Source organism: Anopheles moucheti, chromosome 3, assembly GCF_943734755.1.
Source record: "Anopheles moucheti chromosome 3, idAnoMoucSN_F20_07, whole genome shotgun sequence".
NCBI classification, from domain to species: domain Eukaryota; kingdom Metazoa; phylum Arthropoda; class Insecta; order Diptera; family Culicidae; genus Anopheles; species Anopheles moucheti.
The window spans coordinates 70,455,381-70,468,665 of record NC_069141.1 but is presented as its reverse complement, the minus strand read 5'-3'; the positions used below and the strand labels follow the sequence as shown (position 1 = coordinate 70,468,665).

Below are 13,285 nucleotides of genomic sequence, written 5' to 3'. Positions count from 1 at the left end.
CATTCGCGGCACCAATCACCTTTTGCTAGGTTCCAGTCTTTCATTTTCATTCTCGTGGACATTGTTTCTTAAGTAAATGGCTTTACGTCTATCGGCTTTGTATTTCGCTATCCTATCTATATCCTTGGCGGCAAAGGCCGGGTCGACCAGCACCGGTGCTATGCCGGCGCTTCCACTGCTGCCCGTGTCCGAGCCAGAGTTGGCCCCCACGCTCGGTACAATGTTTTCCTTACGCCAACGCACCCCAGCGGTTATTGTGGCAGATTGACTACTGGTGGCGGGCGGTGGCCGGACCGGATGCGCCCTAGCCGCACCGTGACTAGACGTGGCGCTCGCGGACGATTTGGCCGCGATCGCCGTGCGAGAACTCTGCTGCTGGTTCATGATGTGCGCTGCTACCCTTTCCGCTTCCTTCTCTTGACATATTATGTTTAGCAATCGGCTGACCGGGGTTGACTCGGGCCCGAAAAAGTCCGATATCGTTTTGGAACGCGTCTTGACGAAGGCCTCATGCCTTCGCGAGCCGTTATGGCGACGTCGCGGAGGTTGGTGCTGTTGCTGCTGCTGCGGCTGCTGCTGTTGCCCGTTTGCTATCGACGCCGCGGCAAACGCGATGCTGCCTGCCGAACCGGACGGTGAGTAGCTCGAGCCGACGTTTACCGATGGGGGTGAACCGAGCGAACGCTGCGTTACTAGCGGTCGCTTCGGGAATGACACCGGTGGATGCCGTTGGACGCGCCGGAAATTGACCGCACTGAACTTTGGTGCGCTAGTGTTGGAAGAAGCCGGTGGTAGCGTCGTTTGGTTTGACACTGGCGGTGCCCTACTCGGAGGGCTGCAGGTTGTGGTGGCAGTAGCGATGTAGAGATCACAATGTTTCGATACGTTTGGCTCCTTTCGAACCTGTTGCTTTTCTTGCTGCTGCTGCTGCTGCTGCTCCTGCTCCTGTTGCTGCTGTTCGGCACGTATCACTTGCAGGATTGCGTGCAGACCGGAGCATTCGTTGGACGTAGGTGCCTGTTGCTGCGTTAGGCTATTCGCGTTGTTTGTAATGTAAAATTTGCTTTCCTCTACCGGCATACGATGGGATGGTTCCTCGTAGTACGGTTGAGTCGGTCCGAGCGGATGATAGTGGGGCGGCGCAAGATGTGTAGTGTAGTGTAGCTGCTCCTGTTGACCCTGATACTGTTGCTGATGAATGGGTGGATACGACGATGCAGTGAACTGATGATGCTGTTGCTGATAATTAGATTCTGATTGCTGTTGGCAGCTTAGTTTGGCAGTGGCGGATGAGAGCTTTTTCTCCAACTCATGGATAGCACTATTCACGAACGGTTTATTTTCTGCAAAGTGAAAAAAAAATGCAACGAGAAAAAAAAACAATTAGAATTTCTATCTTTAGCCAAAACCCGTGTTGAGATGAGTACCAAATAAAATAGCAACCGAATAATGAAGATCTTAAAGTCCACGTTTACTGAGATCGGTTTGTGCGGCGAAATGCGACATAAAACCAAGGTATTTAAACAAAGGTGGTAAATGTCTAACCCATCTTCATCAGACCGAAACATCAGAATGATCACATAGGCACTGTTACCTTTGCGCCGAGTATTAGCGCCAAGGAGACACAGTAAAAACTTATTTATAGTTCGTATTTAGCTTGTATTTTACAATATCGTTCAAAATTTTTAACCTCAACATGGGTTCCAAATCATCACTCTTAGAAGACGAACCCGACGCGAAGCCACCATTATCAGCGGGAATTCCAGCAAGCAACCATTCCAGCTTGGAGTCATTTTCCTCAACCATCGAAGGCACTCCAGAACCACACGAAGCGCGTCCACAAACCGCGCTGCAATGTTTGGATCACACAATCGGTGTCATTTGGCACTGTTTCGATGCATTTCGACAGCAGTTCTTTACTGTTTCGCCCGATAGTATCGAGTGGGCGGTAGATTTTCTCGAAACGGCTTCCTACAGCCCCAACGATGAGCTACACTTCGTCGTTGCGTATCTGCGCTGTGTACAGGCCCTGGTGCAACTTGTTTTCCCCAAACCTCGAACTGTTAAGCAAGCTATGACCGATGTTGGAGAACCCTTTTCGGACGCAGCTGCTCCTGGTGAACATTCCCCAACAAGACAACAGGAAGAAAGTCTCGAGATAGTGCCACAGAATCTTATCGAAGAACTACTTCGGCTGTACGCATTACTGGCGCGATATAAGGAAGCGATTCAGCACCACCAGCAAAACACAATCGAACTCAACCAGCTGCAAGAGATTGAGCAGTTACTGCAGGAGCTCAACGATTCTTTCGAAGTGAACGGCGGCGAGGAAGAATTGCCGGAAGATTGGCCAAGAATGTAACCAACTTTGGAGGTGGCGGTTGATGGACGTTAGAGTAAATCACATACCTCGTTAGCAACAGTGCACTCCTAGGCCATCAACTTCTGCCCCATAAACTACTTCCTGCTTAGCCCTTTTACATCCCCCCGCAAAGAGCCTCGTAAATCTTAATGACTCTTCCGTTCGGTACCTGTGCGCGGGTATAACTTTTGCATATTGGCATCGCGACGCGGTCAATAAACGTTCACGCGCGGCAACTGCATTCCTCGTGTCGCACACACATTTCATGACCGAACTGTATGCAACAAATGGAGAAAAGGAAGGGAACGCCATAAGTCAAACGAAACCATCAACCCTGGGGAGAACGACGGTGCAAGCAATAAAAACGGCAATACTACCTGCACCTACGGATGACGCGCGCGCGCGCGAGCTCGCGTATGGGGAACTGGATTTGCGCGTCTCGCGTAGGTGTTTCCCTACATCAGCAGCGCGTTTTGGGGCTGGCTGAGCTCAGACAGGCTCAACGCCTAGCGCGAACGAACAGGACCTTCACTTCCCATCCGCCCGACAGCACAGCGCAACCTGACAGACGACGCGACTGTGTGTCAGGGCTAACCGGGCGCTGTCTAACGATGGTGGCCCGGACGCAGGAGGTCGGTTCTCCTGAATAGCAGTCGAGAAAGAGGTCAACCGGGGTTTGGAAGCGCAACGAAATGGCACGCGAACGTCATTCGCTTTGCCGTAAAGCGTTAACCGTCGCCTGGAGGCTCGCTCGGTCGTCTGCTGATGGACAGAGTGGGAGGTAAAGGTTAATGCAAAAGGTGCCGTGACGCTCACCGAATCCGTAAACTTCCTGTTGTTGTTCGTTGCGAAATTAGGCTACAGATAGCGACAGAAAACGGAACACTCGCACCTCAAATAAACAAGTTGGGGTTGGTAAAAGTGATGTTTTCACTCGATGTCGAATAATTGAAGTCCAAAATTCTTCACACCGAAGGCCACTGCGTGTGGGATGAGAATATCATGAATCGGCTCCCCCAGCTCAAAATTCCCCAGCATCACGCACTGATTATCGCGCATTATGATCGCCAATTATGCTCGTCATGAATAATTTCAGCGTGAATACGTACGCTCAATGCGTATTCCATTTCCATCGCTCATCCGTGGACGAACTACGCACGAAACCGAACTGGCGTCGGACCGATGCCAAAATTCAATATTCATATCAAATTAAGGTTCACTTCGGTATTCGGCCATTCGGGTGAGTTGGGAGGTTGGAGCGCCAAATGCACAACGCAGAGCACGCAGACATCGCTGGCAAATCAATGATGAAGCCTACTCCAGTATCGATTGCGCCTGTTTGCCGTTGCAATTATTAACCCCCTCTCTGTTTAGACGGGTCGGGATGTAAATAGCTGAACCCGCAAGCTGTGACCGGACATCGTGTACCAACGTGTGGCTTCCAAAAGCTTTAGCTTGTTCTCACCTTGTTCTGGGTCTCGTGCACCACAACATTTAATTACCACTATCGAAAAGCCTATGCATTCCCAGCGGGGATTCCGCTACCCGATGTTGGAAATTAATTTCCTTGCCATGTTTTGGTTCCGATGACGCACACACACACCCCCACAGTGTTGCTTGAGTGGAAAGTAACCGTGTGCTTAATATTGGTGCACCAACAGCAACTTTCAACCGGGTGGAAGAACTAACATTAGACAAGCCGGAGGTTACTAACGAATGCTATTTGTAGGACTTGCTCATCGAGAGCTTAGTCCCCCTCCCCTTGCCACCCCGTTCACCGGGAAGCCCCGTAAATGTGGGTTAATATGGAGTTCTTATTTTATTTTTGGTCTATAAATAAGTAAACACATTTCTGGAGCTTCAACTGAACCGAAACCCCAGCAAGGGACAAGGGGTGTTAACCACCCCTAATGAGCGACCGAGCATAAAACATCTTGGGCCCCAAAACTGCCTGGCACCGCCCAAATGGAAGCCCCACTAGTGTGTGTCGTGCTGCTTGGGAAGGACTTCCAAGCAGGCACCAGTGTCTTGATGACAGCCCACAATAACGACACTTTCGACATCCGAAGGCGGTTTACGGTAATCCCACCGTACTGCCAGGTTCTACTGCAGTAGTGTAAATAGGAGCGCAGTGAGTGAGTGGCGTGAGCGTATTAAATTTATGTGAGAATTTTGTGTCCCCCTGATTTGCAAAAATCCAAAGGCAAGCTCATGATAAATGTGCGTTTTATTCGGGGTGAGAGTGGGGTGGTGGAGATTTTCACATTGATTTGCGTTGTAACAGTGATGTCTCCATGATTGACTTGCCGGGTTGACATCGATAGGAGAAGCCAATTTGTTGCCAAGATTGATCTATGATCAGCGCCTAATGATTGATGGCTTTTGTTCCGTTCTGAACATGGAACAAGCTACGGAGGAGGAGCAAATATGAGTTCTTCGACAGTAGAATTTATGGCACATCGATTCCGGGATGTGTCAAGCTTCCAAAAGTTTGACGGTCAAACATAAATTGCGGACAATTCTGAGTAACGATACATGCCTTCCGGTACAACTTGGCTAAAAGTGTAATTGAAAGCAATTGTGCATTCACCAATAAGGCAACGTTTAATCCCCACAGAAGCATTCCAGAATAACATGCACATGCACAAATACAACATAACCGTATGCTAATCCCTTCCGCTTGGGGGCTTTGCTGGGGCTTTAAGGAGCGAATAGCCAATAATCCCCGGGGCCGGGTTTGAGAAGCTTTAAAAAAAAACGAAACACCGATGCACATAAGCCATAATCGATCGGAAAACGAGGGGACCGAGAAACGATTTAACGGGGATTGACAAACAGTGGCAGGGTGAGGATGTTTCTTTGATATCGATCGGTTCGCAGTACAGCCGAAAATGTGTACTGATCTTGCGCCCGTCGCGCCTCCCAAACATGGCAACCTTAAGCACCGACGTCCTAAAGGCAGTCGTGCGCCGGAGAGTCTTCTAAAATTACATACCTCAAGGGTGTAAGCACCGCACCTGGTCCGCACATCGCGCCAACTACATTGCAATGCAGTGCAGTGCAACACACAGACACACAGACTGCAAAACCCTCACCAGAACCCTGATTTATGTGCAGTCGTGCCATTAGCCACCCACTGGGGGCACACACAAGTGTTAGCCATCATATAGCCCCCCGGTACAATCACAGATGCATGGGGCGATTGATTGCGATCGACTTACGAATGGGGCAAGAGTGGGGCAATGTAAAATAGGGTTTTAGATTAACCATTCACTTTCCGCATCAAACGACCAGGATCAAAAGTTCTGCGCGCCCTCTGGCGCGGTGAAAGATGGAGTTTTATTTTCGTACGACACCGAGACCGGGCAGTGCAGTATTTCCTGCCCACAAAACAGGTGGCCCCTCGGCTCGGTGGGGAGTTTTTTTTTTGTTGCACAAGCTATAAAATATTATTGACCATTCGCTGGGTATGTGGAGAATGCACGAAGAGAAGGGCGCCATGTTCTACATTTATGTTGTTTATGGGAGGCAATCAACACGCCGATCTTGTGAACATGATTTTATTGTAATGGCTCGATTAGGTGCAATGTTTAATTTGAAAGGAACAAGAGAGGAATTAGAATTCCTAATACAAATCTTCATTTTTACATATTTCAATAAATAAAACCCCGGTTTAAAGCAATCATCGTAATGTTTCACTTTAAAGACACGTTTCGATCCACCATCCATCAGTTTCCGTCCGAGAAATGCAACAGCTTTTTCTCAACCCATGGCATCATCTCCCGAACGGAAATAATGTTTCTACCAGTGTGTGTGTGTTGATTCAACACAATTCTTCTCCCGTTTCAACCACCCAAGGCACACCAATCCTCTTGCTGTACGGGAACAATCTCGAGGGAACTGTTGCTTGTGCAAACCCATTCGTTCCGTGTACGCGGAGCCGGTTCGTGATGTGGATTGGGAAAATGCAAAGAAACACCATGGGCATGGACAAAAACACGTGTTCCCCTCCTTCTTGTGGCAAATCGAAAGGTCGCCCAAGACTCGACATGGCCGATGAAAGAGTTCGGAGGTCAAGTTCAAGCGGCTTAAAAAAGGCACAGCATGTGCCACATACCCCCCTCCGAATGTGTTACGTGTTCAATTCCTTTTTTTGGAGATTACGATGAATGTTGACAAAAGTCAACAGAATATGTGCCCAGTTTCCATTTGCAATTATCAGTGTTCAGAGTTTCAAAATGAAAATTCTAAATCAATGTTTTGTTATATGTCCAACACCTTCACTAAAACACTACAAATTCAAATCTTTATCGTATCCTGCATTCATCGAAACAAGAATAACAGCTAGTGTTGTGCTACATGAATCTTTTGCACAGAGTCATTCATATCGGGATTCGACTCTCAAAAGATTAATGAATCCTCAGAGCGGATGGTGGATAAGTCCCTTGAGGCTCAACAGTGAAATGGCAGTTGTGATCCAATTTTGGCAAACTGAAGTCAGGGGGACCGGGGGGAAAGTCATTAATATAGTATGGTTCATAGCTCTCTAAGGATTCATAGAACTTTGAGGATTCTTGAATCTTTGACTATTCATGAATCTTTGAGGATTCTTGAATCTTTGAGGATTTTTTAATCTTTAACTATTCATGAATCTTTGAGGATTCTTGAATCTTTGAGAAAGAGACTTTGAATCTATGAAAAAGAGATTCAGATTATTTTATTTTATTCAAATATTCATTGCGACTCATGAATCTGAATCAGATTCACCCAACACAACAGGTATAAACGTTCCTTTTCTAATTAGTTCTTCCAAGGAGAATAAAGCCTTACTTTTATTTGGAACATTCGTCCAACTTTTAAGAGCTTTTTACGTGAGAAGTAGAATTACTCACCAGGAAACAAACAAACTCCAAGCTAAACTCTTTTTTTATCAACCCGAGCTGTCACTACTTTAAGCTAAACCATAAAACGCCCAGTTTGAGGCCATCTTGTCATTTAAATGCTACCGTTGATTGACACTGGCTGGGGCTTGCTCTTGGATGAGGCAACCATTTCCATCCCTACACACACCCCCAAAACAGGATCATCACCCTTCACGGTTCGTCCCCTCCCCTTCACCCTAGTTTGTACAGTGTTGTTTATGACAGGAAAATTTAATGAAAAATCAACAATCGATCCGGTTTTAGGACAACCCCCTCCCCCCCCCCCCCCCCCAAATATGGGGCGTGGGCGAATCGAGGACGGGTTGATGTGCAAACTACGCGTTGAATTGAAACCGGGGTCAGCTACACTTTACCCCTTCACCCGATGGATAATGAAAAAATTATGAAAACCGATTAAAACTGGACTGGCGTTGGTATGGGTCGCACCAGTTGGTTTCTATCCGTGATGGCCACCGTACACAACAGCAGCACAACCAAAAAAAAACTACCAACCTGGTATGTATTCTTGGACAGTGGCCAGTCAACCGAGGTGTAACGACCGGAACCACGTCATCGAGTTTATGCCCTCATAATGTATCTAAATTTGTGAAGGCTGTCCAGCACATGAGGCTGACGCGGCTTCGGTGGGTTCTACCTACGTAGGTGTAGCCACTCCAGGTAGGAGAAGTTCCTTTCACTTTTGGGACAGGGAGTGAGTGGTCGAAACTTCTTGACGCCTTTATCCGAAACCAAGCGGAATCGGACCATCGAGAATATTCAAATAATTATGAAGCTTTAAACCCATCACCAGCACATGACAGTCCGTACGAAAGGATATCAGCTGGCGTGAGGCAAAGTGCGGCAATCCAACAGCACCAGAACGTTTCCCAAAGGTGATGATCACTTACCAAAACCTGTCCGCAATGAATGACTTCCGTGCTCTCTCGCGCTCACGTTTACCGGAACACAAAAACAACGACAAACAAAAAAGTGGCGTGCGAATCGTGATAAAGTGTCACAATCGTCCTGTGACGCTCAACAGATCAACCACACCGTCGTGTTACGCGAGAATATACTGCCCGCGAGATGATGTCGCCGGAAAAATTTAGACAACACAAACCACACACCACTACTACACCACGTTCTGCTACTACTTCGCCACGTCTTTCACCACGTTTTTGCGTGACCTTCAGTTCAGCCAAAGGAGCGGAAAATAAAACACAGGCACAACAACGCCCCCGTTGACGGCGGAGGAGTTCCTCGCTTAACCCAAAGTCCAAAACCCTGCGCGTAAAGATCAGATCGGCGCGCAACCGTGTGCGACAGACAAAACCATCTGCGGAACAACGATAACCTTCCAATGCTTGATTCCTATTCGATGTGCGATCGCCGTATCGGACGCGGTTACACTTTTCCTACTTGTTTGTGGCTTTGCTGTTTACCCACTCGTTGGTTTGGTTTTTGTTTTGGTGCCGAATTTTTGTTTTTTGCCTTCCCCAACGATTTGCCAACGAGCGGTGGCTTCGGGTTGACGGAAGATTAAAACAATTTGCCCTGCCACAACGTACACTACTACCTTCCCCCACACGTCTGAACTTATTGGAGGGAGGGAAGCAATGCGAAAAGTTAAAAAAAACACACACATACACACGAACCACACACTTGTGGAACATTAAAAACAGTATGAAAAGAAGGAAAAAAACATACAGACGTGACTGTGACTGGAGGGAAAAAACAAAACCAACCGAAGATGACGCAAAATCATTGTGACGGATTTTCAAGACGGAAAAATCGGTATAGTGCGGTCTGGAAAAACAAAAGGCAAATATTAAAAGAAAATGTGTCACCTAGAATGTCACACACCCCCACACACACACACACACAGATGCGATTCAAGCAGAAACAATAAAGGTGAACAATAAAGTCGAATAAAACGTTTTGTAATGCGAATTGCCTACCTTCCCCTCGGACTGTTACACCTGAACTGTCGCGCAGATTGCATACTTTAACGGCGCTTTACTCAAACAAAAGTTTCATGGTTCGTATTCTTTTAACCTTCATCGGCAGCCAGTATCGTTTGCTGACAGAAACGTAAATCACCACACAACACCTTGCGGTGAAACACATTTTGTCATCACATTTGGCAAGGTTAGAGCGAAAAATTTACACCCTCGTTTACATTTCATTAGTAAACTTATTGCACACACGCAAGCTGGCGCGCGTCACAGATGGGGTGCCATACTGGGCGATAACGGTTCATATATAACAAGCCGTTGAGTTGAAGTTTCGAAGGCGAAAATTGATCGTCGGAAGTTTAACGCAATAATTAATCGCTTCCCATCAACAAACAACCCACAAGAGCAGCAACAACAACAAAAACACCCCCCATTACACAAATTTTGGGGTCGCGTAAGATGGTCGCGATTAAAACGCGGGCCAACTAAACAAAAAAAAGCACGCTAAAGACTTGTTACTATAACGCATGATCGTTACGCGTATCTGCGTGTCGGGCCCCCGATCGAATGTTTCCCGACGACAGCAAGGTCGTGGTCGGTTGCAATTTCACGGTCAATGGGACTGCGAAAAACCGGAAGAACGGATGGCCGCGTTCGGTATCGTGCTATTTGCTGTGATCCTCCGTTTCAGAGAGGGTGGCGATGTTTCGGTTTGTGCGACGTTTCCTTTGATCGTGCTAAGACCGGAAACGATCAACGATCGGGCCAAGATTCACAAGCCACATCATCCTTTGTGACCCGGGCGCAACAAGCCGCACAAGACGAGCAGTGTAGTCATTAATTTGCCGATGAAGGAAATCGTATTCCACCGTGTGGTCAGGGGGCGTTCTCTGTGGCGCGAAAGTCATCGGTTGATGCAGAATACGTTGCAACGTTCGTCTGCACACGCAAGGTCACGCGAGACAGGGCGTTCACTAAAGATCTCTATCAATGCGGTGCACCGCTGGTCCGCGGTTCGATCGTTGTAAACACACATTTCCTCGCCTGCAACGCGCCAGACAAGGAGGAAAACATTCTGAGCACACTGAAAATTGTTTACAGCACCGTCCATCATTACAACCCAAGAATTAATTCTGTTTACAGTGCAAAACGGAAAATTTTCTTTACGACGAAGCGTTGCTATTGCTTTACTACCATTTATCAACTGCTTCAAATGTGGCCCAAAAACCTAATCCCATAACCTGATTCAAGACAAGACAAGCAATACCGGTGCATTATTTTTAACTTTAACAGGTCGCTAGTATTTACCAACAATTAAGCACACGGACACGGGCCCGACCGTCACACGGAAGTCGGCGCGCACTGGGCACGTCAAACGTGTGTGTCATTCACGTCAAGCTTAACTGTCATAAGCTGTCCAGAGTTTGTACCCTCCTGCCCACAATCCAATTTGCGATTCTAGGCACCCGAAAACGTTTTCCAGTCACTCACCCTAGCCTTACATGGGGAGCAGGGGGGGCCTTAAAGATGGCCTCCATGCACGGAAACGTGAACATGCGACATTGCACGCGAAATACCTTTGGCAGGCGGTCTACATGTCTGCAAAAAGAATGGAGGCGTGCGTGAGCCTTCGTCTTGGTGCGTCTAGAACCGTTCGAGACCGTTGGCTGTGGGCTGACGATCGTGCGCACGTTTGCGGCACGTGAGCAGATGCAAATGGAGCGAATGAAGCGTGGAGCGAAAGTGAAGGACTTGAAGCCATGCTATCCTCTAATTATAAGGTTTGTCTGTGGTTAATTATACCTTGTGGTCAAGTTTCTACTGGCCAATGTGTATCTTACCGAAAACTTCTAGGCATTGGACATTGGACTTTATCCTGGCCAAACTTACAAGACTGGTACGCTTCTAGGACATGAGCTAGCTTGTCTACTCTTCATCCCAGCGCTAGAGAAGGCCATCCGCGACTCTGAGTTGTAAACTTCGGGGACCATCTTCTATAAGACAATCAAGATCCTGGCAGAAAACCTCGGGTTGGAGATTAACGAGGCAAAAATCAAGTTGATGGTGACACCACCGCCAGCTTTGCTAACAATTTCTAATTTACACAGGGGTGATGTACTGATAGGTTAGTGCACTTTCGAAGTCGTCCAATATTTCACCTATCTTGGGTCAAAAGTCAACACCGACAATAACATTGATGCTGAGATACGCGATAGGCTACTGCCTGCCAACTGGTCTTTCTACAGCCTGAAGAAACTTCTCTACTCAAACCACCTGTTGCGAGGAACAAAAGCTGGGACTATATAGAACTTATACAGCTCTAAGACATGGACTTTATCTGAACCGCCGACGAAACCTTCTTTGCCACGTTCGAGAGGAAGATGCTTAGAAAGTTTTTTGGATGCCCCTTTCTGTTTGGCAGGACATAAAAGGAGCCACTACCTTGACGAACTCTACGAGCTGCCTGATGAACTTATTATCGTACAGCGGATAAATAATGAGAATGATACCGGACGACCCAACTCGTAAAGCCCTTTCAGGTCATCCACATGGTCAAAGGAGGCGTGGTAGTCCCAAATTGAGATGGAATGATCGCGTTGACGCATCCGCCAGAATTGACGGGATTATGGATTGGCAGACGATGACATTTGACCGTGAGCGGTTTAGAGGACTCCTGCAGACCAAGTCCAAGATCAGCCCAAGTTGTAACGCCAAACAACCGAACTATACCTTATGGACATACTGCGACTTTCACTGAACTGTAGGCTGAGCCCGCCGAGCCTAAAAGAATGCCATCCCGGGTTTAAAGTACTACACATTCCAAGGGATTGCGAAGTGTCTCAAGACACTCAAAAGCACTCACTTATCAAATCATTACATCACATTTTACAATGTCCACCAGTTAACGTGTAACATTCTTCATGCCAAATTACCTGTACGTACCAGGAGTTTCGTGCATTCCAACCCAGTCCGATTGCTAACAGTCAGCATTATGGTATTGCCACAAAACAAAGCTCACCTTATCATCCTATCCGTTACCGCTTTGCAACATTGCACCAGTACGGTCCGCAGCAGGTTAAGTAAATTTCGCAAAAACTCAATTTACCACTTGATGCATTATTTGTGCCGACTGTCCGCTTCTCTGGGACCTCCTCTGAGCAAACACACATCGCACAAATTCTCGACCGAGCGTATCGTGGAAGATAACAGAGCAAACGCACGGGGTGTTCTGTTGGGAAACCTTCAAGACGACATAATGCATCAACAATCCAATCTTTTTTCCAACGCGGGAGGGAGATGCACACATGGGCGCAAAGAACCTCGATGACTCGCGGCCAGAGTGCATGTGGTGGCTCACACAAACACACGCGGTTGGATTGCACGATTACACGATTACGCGACCCACGCGGTATGATCGCGGCAAAACCGCACCAACATTAAACAAAAAACCACATGATCGCACGACGAGACGGTGCAACATAAGAGATGCATATGCGGCTGTTTTGACGGTGGAGTTGGTGGAGTTTTGTTTATGCACCTTAAATTGGGCAACCGTAAATTAGTCGCCCATCTGTCTGCTTTCTCATGCAGTGCTAATGTTGGTTAACCCTTCACCTGTTATCTTGTTGTCTGCCGTCTTCTTTTGTTTCGATGCTGCCGGTGATGAAATGACAGCCCCTTTTTTAAACGCCCTTAAAACGCGTCCGAAACACGCAAAGGCGAAATGCAACCGCGTACACACACGGCTCGCAAGGTGAGCCCTTCATCATAATCCCATCAATCATTGCAAGATCGGTTGCCGTGACAACTGCAGTAGGCGTGCAGTGGTTGCTGATGCGCTCGTGTCATTGTATATGTGCGCATTAGTAGTGTCAATGATTATATGCGCTAAGGGGGTTATGCTCAGCCTCGAGGCGCGCGCTTCAAGAAGTCAGCCACAGCAGTGATTGACAACCTACCAAACTGAGGTACTGCAGCCCGGAGAACAAGATCTGAGGTAGCAATGGCTAATGATTTAACTTGTTATCGTGCTATGGAATTATTCC

The 13,285-nt window shown here is 47.5% G+C and overlaps 1 protein-coding gene across 1 annotated transcript in view; it reads right to left on the bottom strand.

Annotated features, from left to right (window-relative positions):
- LOC128302969 (uncharacterized) overlaps positions 1 to 13,285 on the bottom strand; it is a 224,654-nt gene that overhangs the window by 68,699 nt on the left and 142,670 nt on the right. The window contains 1 exon segment of the mRNA XM_053039821.1: positions 20 to 1,343. Within this exon segment, the coding sequence (XP_052895781.1) occupies positions 20 to 1,343 (1,324 nt within the window).